This window comes from Anabrus simplex, chromosome 2 (assembly GCF_040414725.1).
Source record: "Anabrus simplex isolate iqAnaSimp1 chromosome 2, ASM4041472v1, whole genome shotgun sequence".
Taxonomy (NCBI): Eukaryota; Metazoa; Arthropoda; class Insecta; order Orthoptera; family Tettigoniidae; genus Anabrus; species Anabrus simplex.
Window position 1 is genome coordinate 257,582,494 of NC_090266.1, and position 26,394 is coordinate 257,608,887.

Sequence of the window (26,394 nt, forward strand, 5' to 3'; positions counted from 1 at the left end):
CCCAGTCCAGCATGAGTTCTACGTCCATCCAACCCTTTGGTTGCACTCGTACATGAATTCCACGGGGAAACTGTATATTCTTAGGCATCGTTTTCCTCTTGAAAATGATGTAAGGCGGCAACTTTCTCCCGTCAGCTGTAATGGCTAGCATTGCCGTGCATCGCAACTTCTCACTACCGCTGGTTTTCATTAATACACTCCGTGATCCTTTTAGCGCAATAGTGCTGTTGCGAGGCATATCAAAAAAAGATTGGAGTCTGATCGGCATTACCGATTTGAGAAAGCAAGTACGAAGTTTCCTTGCGCAAACGTATGACAAATCGGTGAAAATTTACAATCTTGTCCGTGTAATCAGCAGGCAACTTTTGGCTTAGTGTTGTTCTCCTTCGCACTGACGGATTGTGTCGTCCCATGAACCCCTTAATCCACCCACGAGTCGCCTTAAACTGAGTTACCGGTATGTTGTGTTTGCGTGCTACCTCCTGTCCCTTAATTTGTAACATTTCATATGATACACTGCAGCCATTGTTACGTATTTCACTGACGTACCTAAACACTTCTTCGTCAATTATAGGAAACTTCCCTGTTTTAGGACCTCTAAACGCCCGTCTAGAAGGGTTTGTGCTTTTTAGCTTGTTTTTTACTTTCCGCCAGACACACACCAACTTTTCACTCACAGAAAATTTTCTTTCTGCAGCTCTGTTCCCGTGCTGTTCAGCGAAGGCAATTACGCTTAGCTTGAAGCCCGCAGAATAGTTTCTGTATTTACCCATAATCGCTTATAAATGCTTCACACGTTAATGTTTTGCGATATAAATGACTTTCCGTAATTGTTCACTATTAAAACAAATTATTTCTGCAAACACCCAAAACACAAATTAAAAACTTAAATTCTCACGCACACATGTCTACAGTAATCACGTAAATCTGAAACAAATAAATGCATCTGTGATCTGTCAATTCCAGAGCAGCCAATACTGTTAGGCAGCAAGGAAGCATGCAACAATTTATCAGTTTAGCTCGTTGGTTGCGACACACTACTGCGCTTGCGCAAAGCTCGCAAACCGGAGCTCTAGCTAGCGCGGTGTAGATCTACTGTATAGTTGACTGTATTCCGAGACGTCAGTAACAAACATTCATTTTTTTCAATTTCTTTTAAACATACGGTAATTAGGTTAATATTTCTTCCCAGTTATTGATGATTTTACATTACATTACTGACGAGTTTATAAAATAAAACTTTAATAGCATTGGATAATAATTATCTTGACTGCTTGGATAAAAGTTTTCATCCCATGCCCGGACACTTATGACGTAGTAGTAAGATAAGAGTCTAGCGATGACAACTGAGACATCGTAAATAATTCGGCTGAATAATTCCGTGGAAATCTGCGTTATCGTCTTGGATTTCACTTCGTGCGCAATAACACAGGAGCCGGCCCCATGGTGAAGGGATAGCGTGCTTGCCTCTTACACGGAGGCCTCGGGTTCAATTCACGGCCGGGTCAGGGAATTTTACCTGTATCTGAGGGCTGGTTCGAGGTCCATTCAACCTACCTAGCCGGTATTTCCTGGCGACGTTGCCGATAAGCGATCACTTACAGCCTTACGTATTTCAAATGGGAACTCATAATATGTAGGTGGTGAATAAATAGTACACTGTCTCGCGACCACGTTGTCAAACTGCCGATAGTCTACCGGTAAGCCATGCGTCGTACATATACCGGTATTATTTATTTATGCGTTGTGCAACATGTCGCAAACGTGACTGTGTTGCCAAATTGCCCATAAACCATACACGTATTTAAATTGCGCATCCATGTGCAACTTACGTTGCAGTTCCATTTACCTTTTAACCAGATTAGTGAACAAAATTTGGACGTGCGACGATTATGTAATTAAAGATTTAAAGTCCGATTTTTGTATTGAAAATAAAGGATGCGACGATTACGCGGTGGCGACGATTATGCCGTGAAATACGGTAGCTCAAGGGGAAGGTTTCCAGTCTTAGTAATGTAACTTTTCTTTTCTCCAGTGTAAATTACTGACTTTAAATATAAATTTCAAACTAGTCGAAAGAAGTTAACCAAAATCAGGGAATAGAGGGTGAGATACCCCCTCGTATTCCCTCTCAATTTGATTTTGAGGTGAACATGATTTTGTAACCTTGTCTATCTTGTAATTCTGTAACTTAAATATTTGTCTCCATCTAGTCACCTAAGTAGTGTAGGCTTAGCCTCTGTAACGTTGGGCCATAAGCCCAAATAGGGTTTTATACATTCAACTGTAAATTTCCAGGAGTGCAAGAGTAATGGCTCCTTTTCGATAATTAAGAAGGGCCCGACTCAATCAGTTCAACGACAGTTGAAACAAATTTTAAAAACGTATATTTTCTCCTCATTGAACAGGAAAAATAAAAGTTATTCACTATGAACCCGGGTTTGCCACATCTAAAGCACTACCCCAAAATCCACTAGACCAGTGTCCCTATTCGACCCATAATAAACTACAGGTCAAGCCCTTTATATAAATTACCTCAATTTATCCAGCAATTTCTCAATAAATACTATCGATTCTCTTCAAATAAATCTATAAGGAACACTGTAGAATTAGTCAAAAAACTAGACACTTTCAAACTTCAACCATATCATTCTATGCATTCCTTTGATATAGTTAACATGTATCAGAGTATCAAAACTAATTCATTATTCCCAATTATCGAAAAAAACTTACTCGCTAACAGTCAACTAAGCAAACTTGAAGTTCAGGACTTCATGACTATTTTAAGATTACTAATCAACAATGGTTCATGTTTGTGGGTTCCTGTAGTCACGTCCTAGTTCGTGAACCATGGGCAACGGCTGAGTGGCCTAGTAAGTGGTCCTGAGAGTCGGGATACCAGTTGCTATGGAATGGGAGTGGGCATCTCGGACATATTCTGAGTCGTGGCCCTCCTTGTGCTCAGGCGGCTAGGACTATACAAGTCACCGGTGGTCCATAACACGTTAGAGGAGAGATCCTCACTTGGACTATGTGCAAGTAGGGCAGCATCCTGCTTCATGAATTTACCGAGCTCAGAACACTTTAAGCAAGCCTCGGACCTATGGGAGTAATGGAGTCCCACTCCCATTTGACAGGCGAGGGACTCCTTGGAAACAACTTGGCGAACGAAATGGAATTCGATGGGGAGCTATCAATATTAATGGGGCTTATGGAAGAAAGAAGGTAGAACTGGCTGAGTCAGCAAAGAGGATGTATCTGGATGTGCTAGGAGTAAGTGATATTCGGGTAAGGGGAGATAATGAGGAAGAGATAGGAGATTATAAAGTGTACTTGACGGGTGTTAGAAAGGGAAGGGCAGAGTCTGGGGTAGGGCTCTTTATCAGGAATACCATTGCACGCAACATAGTTTCTGTTAGGCACGTAAATGAGCGAATGATATGGGTTGATTTGTCAGTGGGAGGAATTAGGACAAGAATTGTGTCCGTGTATTCACCATGTGAGGGTGCAGATGAGGATGAAGTTGACAAGTTTTATGAAGCATTGAGTGACATCGTGGTCAGGGTCAACAGCAAGGATAGAATAGTGCTAATGGGCGATTTCAATGCGAGAGTTGGGAATAGAACTGAAGGATACGAAAGGGTGATTGGTAAATGTGGGGAAGATATGGAAGGTAACGGGAATGGGAAGCGTTTGCTGGACTTCTGTGCTTCTGTGCTAGTATGGGTTTAGCTGTTACGAATACATTCTTCAAGCATAAGGCTATTCACCGCTACACATGGGAGGCTAGGGGTACCAGATCCATAATAGACTATATCTTAACAGACTTTGAATTCAGGAAATCTGTTAGGAATGTACGAGTTTTTCACGGGTTTTTCGATGATACAGACCACTATCTGACCTGTAGTGAACTAAGTATCTCTAGGCCTAGGGTAGAGAAAGTGAAATCTGTCTGCAAACGAATAAGGGTAGAAAGACTCCAGGACGAGGAAATTAGACAGAAGTACATGGATATGATTAGTGAAAAGTTTCGAACAGTAGACAGTAAGCAGGTTCAGGATATAGAAAGTGAATGGGTGGCATACAGGGATGCTGTAATAGAAACAGCAAGGGAATGCCTAGGAACAACTGTGTGTAAAGATGGGAAAAGGCGAACATCTTGGTGGAATGATGAAGTAAGAGCAGCCTGTAAACGTAAAAAGAAGGCTTATCAGGAATGGCTCCAAGCAAGGGCCAAGGCAGACAGGGATTGATACGTAGATGAAAGAAACAGAGCCAAACAAATAGTTGTTGAATCCAAAAAGAAGTCATGGGAAGATTTTGGTAATAACCTGGAAAGGCTAGGTCAAGCAGCAGGGAAACCTTTCTGGGCAGTAATGAAGAATCTTAGGAAGGGAGGGAAAAAGGAAATGAACAGTGTTTTGAGTAATTCAGGTGAACTCATAATAGATCCCAGGGAATCACTGGAGAGGTGGAGGGAATATTTTGAACATCTTCTCAATGTAAAAGGAAATCATCATGGTGGTGTTCCAAACAGCCAAGCTCATGGGGAGGAGGAAAAGGATGTTGGTGAAATTATGCTTGAGGAAGTGGAAAGGATAGTAAATAAACTCCATTGTCATAAGGCAGCAGGAATAGATGAAATTAGACCTGAAATGGTGAAGTACAGTGGGAAGGCAGGGATGAAATGGCTTCGTAGAGTAGTAAAATTAGCGTGGAGTATTGGTAAGGTACCTTCAGATTGGACAAAAGCAGTAATTGCACCTATCTATAAGCAAGGGAACAGGAAGGATTGCAACAACTATCGAGGTATCTCATTGATTAGTATACCAGGCAAAGTATTCACTGGCATCCTGGAAGGGAGGGTGCGATCAGTCGTTGAGAGGAAGTTGGATGAAAACCAGTGTGGTTTCAGACCACAGAGAGGCTGTCAGGATCAGATTTTCAGTATGAGCCAGGTAATTGAAAAATGCTACGAGAGGAATAGGCAGTTGTGTTTATGTTTCGTAGATCTAGAGAAAGCATATGACAGGGTACCGAGGGAAAAGATGTTCACGATACTGGGGGATTATGGAATTAAAGGTAGATTATTAAAATCAATCAAAGGCATTTATGTTGACAATTGGGCTTCAGTAAGAATTGATGGTAGAATGAGTTCTTGGTTCAGGGTACTTACAGGAGTTATACAAGGCTGTAATCTTTCACCTTTGCTGTTCGTAGTTTACATGGATCATCTGCTGAAAGGTATAAAATGGCAGGGAGGGATTCAGTTAGGTGGAAATGTAGTAAGCAGTTTGGCCTATGCTGACAACTTGGTCTTAATGGCAGACTGTGCAGAAAGCCTGCAGTCTAATATCTTGGAACTTGAAAATAGGTGCAATGAGTATGGTATGAAAATTAGCCTCTCGAAGACTAAATTGATGTCAGTAGGTAAGAAATTCAACAGAATCGAATGTCGGATTGGTGATACAAAGCTGGAACAGGTCGATAATTTCAAGTATTTAGGTTGTGTGTTCTCCCAGGATGGTAATATAGTAAGTGAGATTGAATCAAGGTGTAGTAAAGCTAGTGCAGTGACCTCGCAGTTGCGATCAGCAGTATTCTGTAAGAAGGAAGTCAGCTCCCAGACGAAACTATCTTTACATCGGTCTGTTTTCAGACCAACTTTGCTTTACGGGAGTGAAAGCTGGGTGGACTCAGGATATCTTATTCATAAGTTAGAAGTAACAGACATGAAAGTAGCGAGAATGATTGCTGGTACAAACAGGTGGGAACAATGGCAGGAGGGTACTCGGAATGAGGAGATAAAGGCTAATTTAGGAATGAACTCGATGGATGAAGCTGTTCGCATAAACCGGCTTCGGTGGTGGGGTCATGTGAGGCGAATGGAGGAGGATAGGTTACCTAGGAGAATAATGGACTCTGTTATGGAGTGTAAGAGAAGTAGAGTTAGACCAAGACGACGATGGTTAGATTTGGTTTCTAACGATTTAAAGATAAGAGGTATAGAACTAAATGAGGCCACAACACTAGTTGCAAATCGAGGATTGTGGCGACGTTTAGTAAATTCTCAGAGGCTTGCAGACTGAACACTGAAAGGCATAACAGTCTATAATGATAATGTATGTATGTATGTATGTACGCATGTAATCAACAATAATTATTTTATATTTGATAAGTTTGTTTATATACAAGACGGCTTGACAATGGGGTCACCGGCCTCGGGGATTTTGACTGAGATCTGTCTTGATTTCCTAGAGCATAGCGCCATCGACAATAACATTAAATTTGCTAATATTCAGTTCTGGGCTAGGTATGGGGATGACACCTTCATAATCTTGGGTGATGAACACACTATAGATGTGCCACCTAGCCTTAAAAACCTTAATAGTATCGATCAAGACATCAAATTTTTCTTAGAACCAGAGATGAATAATTCTATTAATTTCCTGGACCTAACAATAAATAGACTTCCCTCTTCATTTACGTATAGTATTTATAGAAAGCCCACTCAAATTGCCACTACTTTAAGAAATGACTCTTTACATCCTCAAACACAAAAAACTGCTACATATAATAGCTTGGTAGAATGTGCATTCGGGATTCCTATGTCCAGAACAAACTTAAATAAGGAACTGAACATCATTCGTTCTATAGCAACATTTAATGGATTCAAGGAACCCTGTATTGAAAGAATAATCAATAAATTCAAACATCGCCCAAAAACCACCTTAATAAGAGAGAAAACTAATACTGTCACGTTCTCAACATTTACCTTTAATAAGGAAATATATAATATATGTTTTAAAAAAACGTAATGTTAAAATAAATTAATTGGTTCTTAAAATTCTCATTGCTAATCCTCGACATCTTAAGGGGGGGGGGGGGGGGGAGTAAGTACATCTTTGCATGTACTGAAAAGATGCCATACAGGGGCACTTCTAACAATGCCTGTATTTAATTTTAAGAACATTGTTGGAATGTCTTTGGAAGAACTGGAGAAGTAAGAAAGTATTGTAATAGAACTGAAATGTTGTCTACATTATAATTGATTTTTTCACATTTCTGCTTCTTTGTTACGTATATGAGTTACTAGAGTGTAACGATTACAATTTTATTTCAAGAAGTAAATTATGAGTAAAAATTACATTCTGTAGAAAGTAATGATTACAAGAAAAAATTACTGATAATGTAATTGTTACAAGTAACACGGTTACTTTTCCTCACTTTCCAACTTTGATCACCATCATCATCATCATACCTGTGTTATTTATACAAGAATGAGGCACCGTATGTGCATATATTTGCACAAAATTCATTTATTAAAAGAAGTATCTGCTGATTATTCACTTGTTAGTGTTCGATGTTTCATCTCCTAGAACTTCCAGGTAGTATGGTAATTGGTTATCATCTTTACTTTTTGTATATCTATATAGCTAAGGGGGTATGTTTTTAGAAAGGCTGTTGAATACATCAAGTACTTTCTTCTGTTGGCACATGGTTTTTACTTCAGATGACAGGGCAGTGTATTGGAATACTTTTTCAAGTCATGTTAACTGCAAGGTCATGTGGACTTCCTGCATTCCTATCAGGGAAGATAGTACTTTCAGTTTGTTTCCGCAGTTTGCAATTGTTTCATTATGCATTTACTTTCCTAACTGAGGTCTCAAATTGACCATTCTAGTTTTATGCTCATACTTTGATACGTCGTGATATTCATAGATAAGACTAAACCTTCATGAAATAGTTATCTCTTTAGGTCAGTTTATTGGGATCCTTAAAACACACCATAGGCTGTTACTAATATGGGACAGTATGAGATTTCCTCTTCCTTTAGTTGTGAAGTATTGCAGAAAATTGTTTTACTGTACCTACAAATCTTATTTGGCCATTAACATGTGTATGTAAGTAATTTTGGTGTACTGTTGAAAATGGAAATGTTTTTAGTGCCTGAAATGTGTATCTTCTACTCTTTAATACTTGTGTTTCAGGTAAAAACGACTCACTTTATACGTGCCACTGCCAGCCCACAGTGGGAGTCTCGCACACACATCCTTGTGAGTGACTACACTCAGTCTTCATTATCATTTGTAGTGTGCTCTTGGAGTCCTCGAAAGATGACTGATTCTGAACTACTGGGTCTTGCACATTTGCATATGAGTAAGAATGAACCACGAGTGATACGGCGTCATTTAGTGCTGAATGGTGCTGTTGGTGGTAGTATTACTGTTTCTGTAATGTTCCGAGCTGTGCCTTCTGTTACTACCAGTTATATCAAAGACAGTAGCAGTGTAAGTGGAGGTACATGGATGCAACAAGCTAGAATGCTCCTTGCACCTAGAGAGCCAGACATCAGTAGCCTACTAGCACATGGACTTGGTCTGATGGAAGTTAGCCTTCTCAGGTAGTTATCTTTGATGTTATTGTGACTTTTATCTGTGCAATTTTTAAATAGTAAGGACCTTGCTATGCACAAAGTCTAGTACAGTTTGAAGGATCTTAATCGTATCCCTTGAAAGAAGGAAGGTTATTGACCAAGTACTGACTTGCTACTGAGGAAAAAAAAAAAAAAGAGAGAGAGAGTGTGTGTGTGCCAGATTCAGAATATTCTTAGAATACCAGATTTATTTACAGCATTTTGCATGTTCCCCTCTTAAAAGGCTGTATAATTTATAATCCTCAATATTTTACCTGAAAATTTCACCTCTTGTTAATATTTGTTTTATGTCACACCGACTCAGAGAGGTGCTATAGCAATGATGGGACAGGACTCCATAGTGTAATGGTTAGCACTATTAGCTGTCGTCCTCGGGGGGTTCGGGCTCAATTCCCGGTACTGCCAGAAATTTAAGAATGGCAGGAGGGCTGGTATGTCGTTAAAATTGTACATGCAGCTCACCTCCATTGGGTGTGTTCCTGAAAAGAGCTGCACCACCTCGGGACGAGGACACGAGTTTACTTTACTTTATGGGACACGACTAGGCTAGGATTGGGAAGGAAGCAACCTTGGCCTTAAATAAGAATTTGCTTGGTGTGAAAATGGGGAAACCGTGGAAAACCATCTTCAGGGCTGCTGGCATTGGGTTTCAAACCCACTATATCTTGAATGCAAGAAAACAACTATACGCCCTGAATCGCTTAACCAACTTGCTCAGCGAATTTACTACTGACATAGATCTCTCTACAGTCATCATCATCATCTTCTTCTTCTTCTTCCTCTACTTCTTCTGAGCGTTTATCCTACTATTGTAGGTTCCGCTTGATGGGTCAAGGAACACCATTTCCTGTGATCGAAAACTTCATTATACTGTAGGTGGAGTGCTCTTATGTTGACGTTAATGGTATCTTGCCATCATTGTTTTGGCCTTCGAGTTGGTCGAGTTGCACTGACTTTAAGGTGGTAGGCAGTATCGGCAACGTTGTGAGGTGCAGCGCGCATGATGTGGCCATACCATTGGAGACATCTCTGACGTATTTTCTCATTTATTGGGGTGATGCCAGTCTTCCTCCGAATAGAGTTGATTGTAATGTGGTCAAGGTGAGAGATTCCTGTCGACCAATGTAACATACGCATCTCCATTTCTGTTCAGTAGCAGTCCTAAATATTTTAATTTGGTTTTTCAAAATACTGCGTTGTAAACAAATTGTGTTGTAAACAAATAATATTCAGAAGTAGAAAGAAGAATATCCAAATTGAACTTGGAGATATCTCACACTTCTCTGTAATGCATATGTTCAAAGGAGTAATGTCAGAAAATACCACACACAAATGTTCAGTAGTTTAGAAGTTATTTTATGCTGAACATAAACACAAATCTTAAGGTAATCATCAACACTAGAGCCCAGATGTATAAGCACAATCAAACAGGAAATTAAACAAGCAAGTATGCACAAAAAATGGAAAAAAAAATGAGCACCAAAATAAGCAAAAAAAGTGGAAGAAAATTTGAAAAATTGTTTATTTTGTAGAACTTCCCAGGCTGTTGCAGTATATAAGGAAGGTCATCGTGAGCTTTCCTCACTTGAAGCTCCTACATCTGTCTGTTAAGAATAATTTTACAGTGAAAATGTTCCTTCAGCATCACGTGACACCAGAGGTTCATCCAAGAAGCAGCACAGTTCTTCAGTAATACCAGGCTAAGCTCGTCGAACAATAGTTTAATAACGTTGTGGGTTTTCTGAAGACATTTTTACCAAAATTTCATCTATCAGGAAAAGTGAATGTTGCATGGAATTCTTGCAAGTTTCCAACTGTGTTATAGTAGTTCAACTCAGTTAATTTGAAGTAACTGTTATGGATGGACTGTAGCTTTTCTCAGATACCATTTTCAGTAAAACATTCCTGTGCTGTGGCAATGCTGGCTGCATCTTCTGCATTTAAAGAACATAGAACTACTGTATTTTCATTTCACTGAAATATTCTGCATAGTATGACACAGCTCCTAACCTCAAATTCCAAGTGAAAACTGACTCAGGAGATACAAAGCTGGAAGTAGTTCATGAAATTCTTGAATTTTTTCAATGCCTTAACAAACATTTTCTCCATGTTGGAGAGATGATGATCCGCATCTTTATACTGACTTTTTTTTTGCTAGTGGTTTAACATGGCACTAACACAAAAAAGGCTTTCAGCATCACAAGGCTAGGTTGGGAAGGTAGTGGCTGTGGCCTTTATTAAGGTATAGCCCCGACATTTTTCTGGTGTGAAAATGGGACACCATGGAAAACCATGTTCAGGGCTGCTAATGGTGGGATTCGAAACCAACATCTCCTGAATGCAAGCTCACAGCTATGTAAATCTAACCGCACGGCCAACTCTCTCTGTTTTATGCTGAGTTCTAACAATTTCAGTGACACATTGTAAACCATGAGCAGGGCATGTCAGGTGAACTAATTTAGGGTAAATAACTTTTAAACTACATATGAAGCATTATCACTGCAAAATAGCAATGTATTTTAATACCGTACCCCTTCTGGCCACAGGAAAGCTAACGAGTCATTGAAAAGTTTTGCTGCAGGGGAATGATTTACTTGTATATTAAGAAGAATTGATCTGCTGCTTCCTTTTGTAGCACCAACTACATCACTACACATGCACTCTCCTGGTGCATGTGTGATTTCATTTGTAGAAATCTATATTTTTTGGTGCTTTAGTCTATTCTGAACATTACAAATTGCATTTTGAAAACAGTGTTCCACATTACTTTTTTCTTTTATTTGGTGGGATGTACATTCATATCGCACTATTTGTTTGTGTTTTTTCCTAAAAATACTTGAAAATTATTTGGCTTCTGCAATGGAATGTTGGAATTCACTAATGCTAAACATGAGCCTTTGTAAAATGTTCCACTTGAAGTCCATTGCTCACTTACAATAGTTGTAATTATCGCTGCTTTAACTTAGATTTCTTCTTATACCTCTCCTAACACCATGTTGTATTAATATGCTGTATAATGACATATTTCTTCTTATCAGAAACACTCTTTTCAATACCAAAAAAAAAAAGACTGTGTCATCCTCACTAAAATTATTACAAATTATTACTTCCAAACTCCTTTACATATTTGTGTAATAATGTTGATGGAGTTTGGCATCCTTAACTACACCACTAATCACACCACTTGGTTGAACCAATGCGTGATGTACAAATTACACACTGCAGCTGCGTGAGTTAACAGCTTGAAACTCAGGGATTCATCAAACACATGACAATATGCCGATACTGTATTTGGACTGCTTAATCACAGAAGCAGCTCAGTGAGGTATCCCTTCTCTCCTAATTCTAGCTATGCAATATCATTTTATAACATCCTGGGGCTTCCCTCATCTTGCACACATCTTTGCTGTTTCATGGATTCGACTGAAGTTACTTTACCTGGTATGAAAGTGAACCAGTGGTAAATGTCAGCTAGAAGTGAAATATGTACTTTTAAAATTACAATTTTGGGTAAAATCATAAATTAAAGAAGCAAAACAGTTTTCCTGCAGAATAAGCATTTGTAAACACTATCAAAAATAGTTGAAATTGCTTATTAAGTTCTGTCTTACAAAGTATAACCTTTCTGCTTACCTTTAGAAAGGTAGAAAAGAATATCTATTTTGCTTAGAAATCCAGGCTCTAATCATCACTATCGCTTACTCTATCAACATGTGATTGCCAAGTTACATCATTATCATCATCATCATCATCATCATCATCATCATCGTCTGGCCTTCATCTTGAGATGGAGAAGTAAAGTCTTTATATGAATTAACCTAGTCTTCACAAACACTTCTCCTAATAATTATTAAATTCAGCAACATTTGTCATAGGTAAGACATCGCGTATAGACGTAAAACCTTCAATTAGTATGTTATATATATTTTAATTATAGTTTATTTAATGCTAAATTATCTTTAATTAAGTGTTAAACATGACTAGTATATGTTTTCTCTGTAAATATGTAGTATAAAATTGCATAACCTCAAATACGTATTGTTTAAACTCAAAATCTATATGGTCGAAAGCGGTAGAAAATTCCATAATGTCCGTATGTTAGACTTATTGTACTATAATGTGGTATATATGAAGGGTTCTGGAAACTTACTGTAAGGTTTTATTATCCAGATACATGTAGAGACATTACGAATGTTGTAGATATTTCCATGTACATTTTTAAATATCGAAAGAACATTCGAGTACCCACTTGACTAGCTGGTCGATCGATGTTTCGAGGGTGTTTCATTAGAGTGTTGTAAGAACTCTTCCAGAAGTCGATCATTCTAGATGGTTGGTCGAGTAGTATAAATAACGAGCTGTCAGTCAGTGAAGGCAGTTCTCAGTTCTTAGTTCTAAGTTTGCAGATCTTGGTTCTTGGGACTCAGGCAAGTGATGGACTGGGAGTGACTGTTGGGCTCCGAGGTGGAGTCAGTCAGATCATTGGACTCAAGTGAGTGAGTGAGTGAGGCGGGGAATTCAAGAGAGAGTATGTTATAGTGCGTGTCAGTGTTGTTGATATCTGTACTGGTCAGAATAGACTTCAGGGAACTCCGCTATTGAGTGTTGTATATAGTGTCATTTGCTACTGTGTATAATTGTGCGTTGTGACATACAGTGTAAATAAAGTAATTTTAATAAGGAAGTGAACGTGTTCTCGTGTGATATTTATTTACGTCAAATAAAATCGCATTGTAAAACGATACATTATCAGCAAAATTACTCTATCACTGGTTGCCAATGCTTCAAGGAAGCCACTTGGCCAGAGATGAGCAAGATATTTCAAAATGTGTTATGTGGAAATTAATCAACATATGTTTTTCCTGTTAACACAATTATAAACTACATTCTTTCCCCTATAGGAATGATACACAAGATGCTGCCATCAGTTGGATACACAACTATATTATATACACTTGGTTTGGTACACTGTTTAAGCAATGATATATCATTCCTGGCACTGTATGTACAAATATATCATTGTCTGTCATGTGTCATTAAGTACATTGTCTGGAACATTTTGTAATGTCAGACTGTTAAACATTCTGTTCATGTAAATTTTTACTATGATTGACATGGCTTCATTTGAGCTAACAATTACCTCCAACACAATCTTTTCTGGGGAATGATTCACTATACTTGGCCATACTATCATACATATCTTCAATTTTGGTAGAATTCATGCTTGGAAGGCTATGAAAGGGACTTCTATTTGCCTACAAATAAGCACTTGATTCCTTTGAACACTTGTGATTTTTTGTTGTTGGAGATGTTGGATGCTTTCATTGGATGCTGCTTTACTCTGTTTCTGGATCAAAAAAGATGTTCTACAGTTTTGTCCCTTGTCACTATTCTCAAGAGGAGGTCAACAAGTCTCTCTGAAACTGTACATTCTGTTACCTCTACTACTGCGGTAACAGCAAACAAGGCACAAACAGAGTTAAAAGGGGGAGGTAAGAGCAAACTACACAATATAAGAAATCACTACAGACTCGGAACAGTAGCTGGCCTTACGCGGATCTCCAACAAAACATGTATGTAAACATCAGCAGGGCCAAATAGTGAACAACAAACCGGGAAGATGAAAAGGGGTGGGAACCTACCAAAGGCATGGACATGGCTTAGATAGCGGATTCCGAAATAAATGGCCGTGATACTTAGTTTCGAAGAATATTATTTACCGATTAATTTTACAAATACATTTCACATACAATTCCGAGTTGCGAGCTATAAGTTCAGTGATGTACATAGCTTATTTCGTAGCAGTGTAAATTCAAATCTCCAATCAACTATACATCTATTTACCAATGTAGTTGTACAATGCAATATACAGTGATGTGAAAAAGGTTATCCAAAACTTAGCGTACCTAAGGTGATACAAAACTACCAGAGGCAAACCCCAAGGGAAATAATATTAAACTACACTCTACATATTTTAGTGAAACAAGAAATGGGAATGCCTCGGAAACGAACAGGTAAGCCTCGCTTAAAAACTAAAGCGTCATAAGTAACTAATTTGGTGAATCTAGGCGAGGTTAGGGCAGACTCCTGTATGAAAAGCAAATCGGAACATTACGGAAATTTTAGCAGGACGGAATTCAAGAGTGCTTACCCGAGGAGAGTGCCATCCCGGAAACCGGGGGACGTCAACCAGATAGGCTGCTCGCAGACAGATAGACCAAGACCGACAGAATTCAGGATACAGAATTAACTCGAACACTGCCTTGCTCACTATATATAGGAAATTCCGGCCTTGGAGGCAGCCAATCAGCGTGCACGAGTTCCCTATCGCCACCTAGACTCACCAATCACAACCTTACTTTCGATCGCGAACTTTGACTAACATTCTAGAATACGCCTGATCGCGAATGTCGTATTTCCAGAACAATCAGAAATATTTTCTAGAATACATTACAAACAAAGTAACACACCCTGTACAAAAGTTATGTAACTTTCTGGATCTTTCCAGGAACTATAGAACAGAATTCTACTATTTACAAATGCCTATGTTACAATATTATACAGTACAGGTTAAGTCATTAAAAATAAACATTATACAGTGCTTCACCAATAAAGTCTTTAAATCACTTTCCACTTGTACTACATATTTCGCTTGTGACATCTTCCTCCCCCCGAAAGTCGAGCCCTGCTCGACCATTAATATAACCTCACTGGGGAGAGAGCGATAAAACGTTCTCACACAGTACCAATAGTAAAGGTACATTACTTTAACACACACGATTTCTTGAAGTAACCTTTGTGATAACCAACCAACACAAACTGTCACATAATTTTCAAAAATAATATAAATATCACAAAATCCACATGGATTTTCACATTGCACTTCAAAATGCCTTCTTTCACAGATGATTAGACAATTTGTAGTCTGTCCACCAAATCAAGTACACCATACTTTCTGCCAAATGTTAGAAATGCCGGGCTGAGTGGCTCAGACGGTTAAGGCGCTGGCCTTCTAACCCCAACTTGGCAGGTTCGATCCTGGCTCAGTCCGGTGGTATTTGAAGGTGCTCAAATACGAAAGCCTCGTGTCGGTAGATTTACTGGCACGTAAAAGAACTCCTGCCGGACTAAATTCCGGCACCTCGGCGTCTCCGAAGACCTTAAAAAGTAGTTATTGGGACGTAAAACAAATAACATTATTATTATTAATGTTAGAAATACCAAAACTTCTCACTTGTTGCTAACACTTTTGCACTACTTTCCCACAACAATCACAGCACAGCTAGGCCACAGGTTCTTGCTGATGATGCGGCTGCCGACACGGCCGTTTGCCGCCAGCCTCCATTCAATATCAGTCCAAACCCGACACCTAGGTGAGATGCAGTTCAGTGGTCTCTTGCACCAAATAAGCAGGGGTGAGACACCGTCCAGTCTGCCTGCCACCAATGTTCCCCGCAGGATAGTGGTGCCGGATGGTAACGCCCAAGGCACACACTGTGCCTCCCAATTTGGCACTTCAGGTTGCTGCCCGAAGAAGCTGGTCACTGCAGCCGCTGTAACACACACAAACCGCAGCAGACAGGGAAATACTTTGAGGTAAAAGTATGCTGCTGGGCTCATGATCTCGCGGAGAGTCACCAGATGGGTGACTTAATAAGTATGCAGAAGGGACTCTCCCTCGCACACCAGGAATATTAGGGCACTAGCCCCGGGGTAAGCACTGCTATCTACAATTCACGTGACAAGATTATGGTGGGGGTGAAAAGAAACTACAGGAGGGTGCCCTAAACCTGACAGTAAGGGGAAGAAAATTCCAAGTAGTGACCCTAAACTAAAACTTACCTAACTTATAATACTAAATCTATTACACTAGAGGATACCTAAAGTATTCACTTACACAATTACTTACAACTAACTTACAATAAAACTCATTATTATCTTATAACTAAAACCTTATAAATAACCTTACAGTAAAATTATTTTACAACTAAATTCTTACAAATAACTTACAACTAAATCTACAAGGTCACCAACAATGGTATTTACCCTTCCCTACCAGACTTAAGGTACCTTGATCTGGGAGAGATGTACTCTGCTGATCCTTTTCCTTTCGGGATCGCTCACCAATAATGTCACCGGGGTGAGGAACTTTAAGATGGTGCAGGGACCTCGAAATCTGGGGGCCAACTTACTGATAACATGGTCCGCAGCACTACTGACGGGATGTGTTTTAATAAACACCTGGTCACCCACAGAGAGCTCGTGCGGCCTTCGCCCGTGGTTGAAATTACGCTGGACCTTAGCGTAATAAACCTTCAAGTTCTTTCGTGCACGGTGCCAATTAGCTCGGATCTTTTCTGGGCTGGCATCGTCGGGCAGAAGATCATTAATTGACCATAGGTTAGATAGAGGAGAATTTGGAGTAAAAGCCAACATCAACGAAGCAGGAGTTTGCTTGTGGCTTTCATGGACAGCAGTGTTAAATGCAAATGACAACCAATTCAGTGTCGAATCCCACTTGAAGTGGTCTGAGGAGTGATAAGCGATGAGGGCAGTTCGCAGGTTACGATTCACTCTCTCAGCATAATTGGGCTTCGGGTAATACGGAGTAGTGGTTACATGAGCAATGGATAGATCAAAACAGAAATTCCGGAACTGGGCAGAAGTAAAGGCTCTTGCGTTATCACTTACCAAGAATTGACAGGATCCAAATGAGGCGAATATCTGTTTCAAGCACTAGATGGTGGTGTTGGCGTTAGCCATCTGAGTGGGGAACAGCCACGTAAAACGCGAAAAGGCGTCAACACACACGAGGATGAAACGATGACCATTCCGAGATCTCGGGAAAGGACCAATATAGTCTATGAACAGTCTTTCCATGGGGCAAGAAGCTCGCTCAGAAGACAAGAGACCTAGACGAGTATTCGGGGCAGGTTTACTCATGTTGCAAATCTTACAGGACTTGACAAGGGTACGGATCTCACTATCCATGGATTTCCAAATAAAGTGGTTACGGATTTTTTCTCTTGTTTTGAAAACACCCAGATGACTGCCCACTGGGGATTCATGAAAGTATTTGAAGAGAGCCGGGACCAGGTTAGTTGGGACTACAATTTTGGGGTCTCTGCGACCACGAGCAGGACAACACAAGACACCATTCTTAAGAATATAGGGCTTAACATGCTCACCGGATTTAATCCTGTCGACAATGGCTTTTAACTCAGGATCATCCTCTTGATGTTTAGCAATATCCTTGAAAAGGAAGGGAGAGTCAGTGAGAACTACATTGACAAAAGCTGATACTTGTTCGGGAGATGAGTCTACTGGGTCGGATTGAGGATCAGAGCTGTCTGGATGGAACATCCTACTGAGGCCATCAGCCACAACGTTTTCCATGCCACGAATGTGGCGGGCTTGAAATTGGAAGGCTGAGATGCGCACTGCCCATCGTGCTATCCGACCGGTCTTTCGCGGCTTGGCCAGTACCCAACTCAACGCCTGATTGTCAGTTTCCAGATCGAAAGGGAGATGTTCCAGGTACATTCTGAAGCGTTCTAAGAAGAAGACAACAGCCAGGGCTTCCAAGTCATAAATGGAATAATTGCGCTCAGCGGGATTCAGGGCACGGGAAGCATAAGAAATAGGACGACGCCCTTCTTGAAATTCCTGTAGAAGAACTCCGGATATGCCTGAGGAAGAGGCGTCAGTCTGAAGAATGAAGCGTTTAGAAAAGTCTGGCATAGCCAGTACTGGGGCGTTACATAAGGCAGATTTCAAGTCCATGAAGGCTTCGCGTTGGGCATCACCCCACACAAATTTGGCGTCCTTTCTTCTCAAATCATTTAATGGGGCTGCACGTTCAGCAAAATTAGGAATGAACTTGCGAAAGAAATTCACCATGCCAATTAATCTGGCTACAGCCTTGACGTCCTTTGGAGGGGGAAAATTCTGGATGGCGGCAGTACGAGACTGATCGATTGACATTCGATGACATTTTAAGACATTCAACAGCAACTAGGCATTGAACTTATTGTAAATGCACTTACATGGATCCTAATCTTTCACACACAATTGTCCATGTGGTACCGTTACTGGTATTGAATTCCTCTTCCATAGAATGTATAGTAACCCTGCAGTCTTCTTTGCTTGTCCATCATTCTGTTAAGGGAGTTCAGAAATGCTGACAGTGCCTTGGTCTTGAATCATTCAACTTCCTTTCACAAATGTTATGGAAGAGTATATCATTTGCGGGCAATTTTTTATATATGGCAACCATTGTCATATGAATGTTGATAGACATATTTCCTTATGTAGTAAAGAACTATGTTACAGTACATTGTTCAGTAGGTGAAGAATTCTGTAGTGGTAATGCCATTGTTATATTATGCAAAATCAACAATGCACTTGGCACTCCCACTAGACAACATATGCCACACAGCTTGCTAATGTGCTATTTGGCACATATAGGGAAACTTGTCACAAAACCCAGATCCTTAAGTCAAGATCTATGTACAAGGATCAGGGTTCCAGGGAAGGTCTTAACTCACAAGTCAAATTTTACACAATTGCAACGGTCAAGTTTTAGGGAGGAACGGGGTCTGAGATTGCTCTTGGTAAACTGTCAGAGTGTAGTAAATAAACAATTAAAATTCAGTACATTGATGGAATCTTATGAGATTGATGTGGTGATAGGAGTGAAATCGTGGTTGAGAGAAGGGGTGGGTTATAGAGAAGTATTTCCAGAAGCGTATACAGTCTATCGTAGAGACCGAGGAGATAAAATGGGAGGGGGAGCTGTTTATTCTGGTGAAGGAAACTTATTGTTCACATGAATGGTTTACTGTTGAAAGGGATGAAATATTAGGGATAAACTTAGTTTGTGATAATATGAAGGAGGTGGGAATTATAGGAACATGTAGGCCTGGAAGAGAGGAAAGAGACATGGAAATATTTGAGAAAATAATAGATTATACTCATAAAAACAATAATAATGATATGGTAATAATTGGGGGAGATCTAAACTTGCCTGAAGTTGAATGGAATGGAGCTGCAAATGAAGCCCATGAACAGAAACTGGCAAATAAGTTAATTTGGGAGGGAGGATTTACACAAGTAGTACAAGAACTGACTCGTCTCAATAACTTGCTAGATGTATTCTTGGTTAAACCATGGGAAATTGTTGATAAAACTGAGGTAATTGAAGGAATAGGTGACCATAAGGCTGTAATAATGGATGTAGGACTTGTACCAAAAATGCTTAATAAGAGGGTCACACAAGACAAGAAATTATACAGAAAAACTAAAGTTGATGAATTTGGGACTTACCTTAAATCACAATTCAGTTGTTGGATAAGTGAAGGGAGTAATGTGGATACACTTTGGGCTAAATTTAAAGGAATCATTTAGGAAGGAGAGAAGAGATTTGTACCTGAAAAGAAGGGTAAAATGACCTCAGACACTGTTTATTATACAAGGGAAATAAGAAAATTGAAAAGAAAATGTAGAATAGTAAACAGGAAAATCAAAGAGGGTAGGAAGAGTAGAGAAACTAGAAAACAGGTAATGAGGGAACTGAATAGAGTGAAAAAGGAAGCAAAAGAGAATTATATAAAGGCATACTTCAAGAGGGTAATGACCACAAAGGGAAATGGAAAAAGCTGTATTCATATATTAGGAATCAAAAAGGAATCCAAATTCCTACAGTGGTGAGAGAAGGGGGTGAACACTATTTAACAGATACTGAGAAAGCAAATCTATTTAGTAGGGAATTCAGAGATTCAGTAGATGATTGTCGGGAGTTGGAAACCAAAACAGAAGATAGAGAGGGAGAGACACATAGGGAAACAAGAAGCTTCTCATTCACAAATGAAGATATTTTCAGAGAAATCCAACTGTGTCAGCAAGGAAAAGCGACAGGAAGTGATCAAATTACTGGGGAGGTATTAAAGACAATGGGGTGGTACATAGTGCCGTATTTAAAATTTCTCTTTGTCTATGTCATAAATAATAGCGTAATACCAAAGGAATGGAAGGGATCTATAATAATACCAATTTATAAAGGAAAGGGTGAGAAAAGGAAACCAGAGAACTACAGACCAATCAGCCTGACCAGTATAGTTTGTAAAATACTGGAGAGTTTAATAGCAAAGTACATCAGAGGGATATGCGATGATAAAAATTGGTTCATGAGAAGCCAGTATGGATTTAGAAAGAAATTTTCTTGTGAGGCACAACTTGTGGGATTTCAGCAGGACATATCAGATCAGTTGGATTCAGGAGGCCAGTTAGATTGCATTGCCATAGATCTTTCCAAAGCGTTTGATAGAGTGGAACATGGAATATTATTAAAGAAATTGGAGGGAATAGAATTGGACGTAAGGGTTATACGTTGGATAAGAACATTTCTAAATTAAAGGGTTCAGAAAGTCAAAGTAGGAAATAATATATCACAGGAAGCGAAAATTTGGAAGGGAGTTGCACAGGGTAGTATAATCGGTCCATTACTTTTCTTAATATACGCAAATGATTTAGGGAACAATATAACATCAAAAATAAGATTGTATGCAGATGACATAATTTTATATAGGGAAATAAATAACATTGAGGATTATTCAGAATTACAAAGGGACCTTGAGAGTATCCAACAATGGGTTGAAGAAAATAATATGAAGGTTAATGGAGGCAAATCAACTGTTACAACATTTACAAACAGGAGCTTTAAAACTGAATTTGAATATACTTTGGATGAGGTAGTTATCCCAAAAGATGGCAAGTGCAAATACTTAGGTATGCAATTTGAAAGTAATTTGCACTGGAAAGGTCATGTTGATGACATTGTTGGGAAAGCATACAGATCGTTACATGTCATAATGAGGCTACTTAAAGGATGCAACAAAGAATTAAAAGGAAAAAGTTACTTAAGTATGGTTCGTCCATTATTGGAATATGCAAACAGTGTTTGGGATCCTCACCAAGAATACCTAATAGAAGAAATAGATAGTGTGCAGGGGAAAGGATCAATATTTGTAACAGGGGATTTCAGGAGAAAAAGTAGTTTATCAGAAATGTTAGAGGAACTTGGGTGGGAAACTTTAAGAGAAGGGAGAAATAGTATTATATAGAGCCTATACAGGAGTAGAAGCATGGGGAGAAATCCGTGAGAGGCTTCAGTGGGAAAATAATTATATCGGCAGGACTGACCACAAATATAAAATTAGAAGGAATTTTAGCAGAAGCGATTGGGGTAAATTTTCATTCATTGGGAAGGGCGTGAAGGAGTGAAACAGCTTACCAGGGGTAGTGTTTGATCCTTTTCCAAAATCTGTACAGATATTCAAGAAGAGAATAACCAGCAACAGAGAAAATAAATGAATTGTTAGAGGGCATTCGACCAGTGCAGGGTATTGTAAATAAAAAATGTGTGTGAATAAATTAATTCCATCCCCTGGTCTATGGAGTTTGGACAGCCAACGTAGGGGACTGCCTGTAGGGGTGAAGTACAGTGGGGACTTCGAGGGCCCTGGGACTGCTACGGTAGCTGTGAAGGCCCTTCAGGAACTGTGAAAAGTGGTGGCAAAAGGGGCTCTGGTTAAGACTCAGCAGGTTGTTATGATACTTAGGTTCCAAAATGGGTAAAAAAATAAATAAGTAAATAAATTCAATGTTAATTTTAATCTTATACCAGTTGTATAGTATTATTAGAAGTAATTTCTCATACTGTATATGATTTGACTATGTTTGTAAGTACAGGAGATATAAGTAGAATTTTGTAAACAATATAAATTTTTCAAGGATGAGGTGTGTGTTTAATAGAAAAAATTGTTAGTGTAAATTGTATAATATTGTGTTCTAGGAAAATTTTCTTCTTCTCTTGTTAATTTAAAATTTAGTTCTTGACAATAATGTATTTTAGTGTACCATTTGCCACCGAGGTAGACACCTCATTTGCAAATAAAGAGATTTTGATTCTCTGGCTGCATTACATTAGGAGTCTGATTCTGTCATGTGCCATTAAGTACATTGTCTGGAACATTTTGGAATGATAGACTGTTAAATATTCTGTTCATGGACATTTTTACTATGATTGACATGGCTTCATTTGACTTAACAGTTACCTCCAACACACTCTTTTCTGGGGATTGGGCAAATTCACTTGCAGTGCTTCAGAAATTGATCCACACGCGTAGTCTTGTTTCATCATGGTGTTGGACCTAGAAAGTTATTCAGAGTGAAGAAGGTTTACCGTTGGTAAATGCTTATATTAAATTATATTTTTCATAGGGATAATTCAACTTATTTCTTAATCAAGAATAGAATAATGCCAAATATTCAGTTTCATATTAAATTATGGGGGTATGGCAGCTAAGTGACTGTTTTGCTGGCCTGTCACCTTGGTGGCTCTGGTTGTAATCCTAGTCACGAAAGTAACATTTCTGAAATGGGAAGACATGTCCCAGTGATACAAATTACTCATTAAATTGCAAGTCTTTTGGCTTCAGTTTAAAAGTCACAAAAATCTCCAAGCTAGTTAGCAAATCAAATCAACATGTAATTAATTGATGTCTTCTTTCATTGCCAAGCAGTCATGTACACTGCTTGTGAATCTGTGTCATTTATAGATCTCAGATTCAAATTTCTACACTCTCAGCATCTGTCTTCAGAGTAATATCTCCTTGGAGCTCCTCTCTCAGTAGACGCACAGACTGTGAAGTTGTTTTTTCTGAAGTCTCTTGATATCAATCAATCACCACTGATCTGCATTTAGGGTTGTTTCCCAGATGGCATATTCCCAATCAGTTGCATATCTAGTCTTTTCTTAAATGATTTCAAAGAAGTAGGAAATTTATCAAAATTTTCCCTCTGTAAATTTTTCCAGTCTCTAATTCCTCTTCCTTTAAATGAATATTTGCCTCAATTTGTCCTCCTGAATTCCAAATTTATCTTCATATTATGATATTTCCTACTTTTATAAACACCATTCAAGCTTTCCTGGTTGTCAGCGTTTCGCCTCCGTGTGCTAGGTTGGGCTCATCAGTTGGTACCTTGCACACCTACCAAGACGCATGGCTAGTGCATACTGTGGAGGCCACTCATTCCTGGTTGAGTTAGCTGGAAAATTTATAATGTCCAATAACAGACCTTTTATATTGGTATTATAAATTTACTCATTCGGGACAAATATTTCAGACTCCCTATGGGAATCAACATCTTTATCATTCTGATGGCCAAGCAGGCATCAATTTTTGATAGTGAGACAAAGTCTCTCATAGTGCATTGGCACTGCCGGTGGCTTCAAGTAGCCTACGCAGTGGCCCCCACGGTATGCACTAGCCATGCGTCTTGGTAAGTGTGCTAGGTACCAACTGATGAGCCCAACCTAGCACACGGAGGTGAAACACTGGCAACCAGGAATGAGTTAGCTGGAAAATGTATAATGTCCAATAACGGACCGTTTATATTGGTATTACATACAACGTAGTCGAGCAGCTCATCTCCTTACTCCAAAGTCTTTCCAGCCTAAAATTTGCAACATTTTATAACACTACTTTATTGTTGGAAACAACCCAAACAAATTGTCCTGCTTTCTGTTAAATCTTTTTCCAGTTCTTGAATCAAGTAATCCTGGTAAGGGTCCCATACACTGAAACCATACTCTAATAATTGGGATCTTAACACCCCCTCCTTTACATCCCTACTACAACCACTAAATAACCTCATAAACATACAGAGAGTTCTGTGACATTTATTTACAATCTAACTAAGTGGTATGTTCAGAGCTATCTATGGAGAGATGGTATGGAATGACATTAGTAGACTAATGAGCTTCAGTGGAGCTTTTAAAAGTAGGAAAAATTGTAATATGAAGATATTACAATTCAAAGAATTGGGGCAAATATTCATTTATTGGAAGAGGAATTCAGGATTAGTATTGTTGCAGGGTTTCCATGGTTCACAGAGGGATAAGAAGCGTCTGGGTTGAAAGGGTGGACAAGGAATTAACTAGAGCAGAACTTAACACAACAAATTTGAACATTCATTCTTTCCTGTTGTTAAAATTGAGAGATAGAAAATCTGAATGAAAACCAAGCAAATAAAACAGATTATTAATGAGCTCATCAGCTCTAACAATAACAGGGACTTAGAAGTCCAAAAATCAGGTACAAAAACTAGAGGTAATTAGCAGGCAGTAAATTTACATAGAAAAGAGCATTATTGCTCTTGACAGGTACAAATATTTTACAAGAGCACGATTTGCTCCAAGAAGGTACATTAATCAGGAGTCTAAACTCTGAAAAAACCATAGTGTAGCCTCGCCGAGGTAGTCATTTTCTATTGTTACACAGAAATTACACTAGGAGACCCATCGAGTGACCTCAGTTTGGAGTGTTCATCAATTACTCCACAATTACAATAATATTAAGCACTGTTCCTAAAGGGAACCAAGACATAGAAACAGTTCACGAATAAACAGATGCGTAATTGCCCATACTGCATGGCCTTAATGGAAAATGAATATGGTTACACATAACCGGCTGTAAACAAAATGCAAGGAGGCGAAACACCTGCACTCCTTCTAGAAATTGTTGAAACCCTAAGTGGGCTTACAGCCCAATGATACAGAGGCTAATCCTATACTACACCGGGGTGATTAAATGAGAAACGTTAATGCCAAGACCAGATTAAAGGAATTAAGAGGTTGAAAGCTTCAGTCACCCAATGCAAGGTTGAATGGAAAACTACAGAGGGTCATCACTATTTTTTCCCTTACATTACATATTTCCCAGTAGAGAATTGAACCGGAGTCCTGAGACTTGCCAAAAATTCTACATTTAAAACCACCAGTTTACCGAATTACATTAAAAGAGAAGAGATTGAAACCTTCCCCTCAAACCATCCATAGGAGCTATCACATGTCTAGGTAAATTCTGCCATTACCTTTTGTTGCTGGATCTTCCTCACACAGGCCTCGCCCCTGCCTCCCTAGGTCACGTCGCACTCCCAATCACTGGAGCAATTCAGACCAAACGGCCATAAAGTGCCTTGCTTTTATAGTACCATAAAGGGGAAGCTTCCAGAACTCTTTACTGATAGGGTGGATTCCTGTACACCCTTCCGGTTTTAATTGGCTAGAGAACATATTTGATTGCAATTGAGGAGGAACCAGCTGAAGTGGTGACAACTTTGGTACATTAAAAATAACCAGTCCTCAGAACCAGGTTTACAAACTTCAAAATAAACATTACTCTATCAAGTAGTGACAAATCGATGGCCTAGCCATCTAACGGTGGATGACAAAATATTTGGAAGTTTAAAAGTTCAAGTCCATTGGCATAGATGGCCTGAGAGAAGGCACGCATTTTAACTAGCTGGGGAAGGTGTTCCGCTGGTACAAGTAAAATTTACCAAGGGAGATGTTTGATAAATTTCCAACTTCTTTGAAATCAGTTAAGAAAAGACTATTTAAACAGTTGATATTGAGTCTGCCACCTGGGCAACAGCCAAAAATGCAGACCGGTCGGTCGGTCGGTCCACTGTTCATTTAGGAATCTGCCATTCGGCCCGCCTGCAAATTAAGTTGAGCACCCCTTCTCTAGAGCATTGTTAAAAAAGGAAAAGGTACTCCCTCCCTTACACACATGCATGCAGACCAGCAACATTATCATTCTTGTGAATAATAAAAAAATTAGATGATTTGTATGACGACATCGTACAAAATTGCCCTTCCAACTATAATGTAGGTAATAGGCATAAGGCATCTCTTGACCCAGAATTTTCTGAAGACACCCAAAGACAATCAAGCTAAAGTCCTCCAATGAAGTAACGTGTTTACCATAAGAACTGGAACGATATCATTATGACTGATTGTCAAGCTATTTCAATCTGACTTATTTTCAAAATGTTTTGTGAACTAGTGTTTGTATGCTATAAAAATAAATTACTGTATTTACCTGTGTAAT

At 39.1% G+C, this 26,394-nt stretch overlaps 1 protein-coding gene across 1 annotated transcript in view; it reads left to right on the forward strand.

Annotated features, from left to right (window-relative positions):
• Nucleotides 1-26,394, forward strand: part of LOC136863507 (uncharacterized) — a 366,127-nt gene that overhangs the window by 177,637 nt on the left and 162,096 nt on the right. Inside the window, exon 8 of the mRNA XM_068225972.1 lies at nt 7,992-8,404. Coding sequence (XP_068082073.1) covers nt 7,992-8,404 — 413 coding nt within the window. The remainder of the gene's footprint in view (nt 1-7,991; nt 8,405-26,394) is intronic.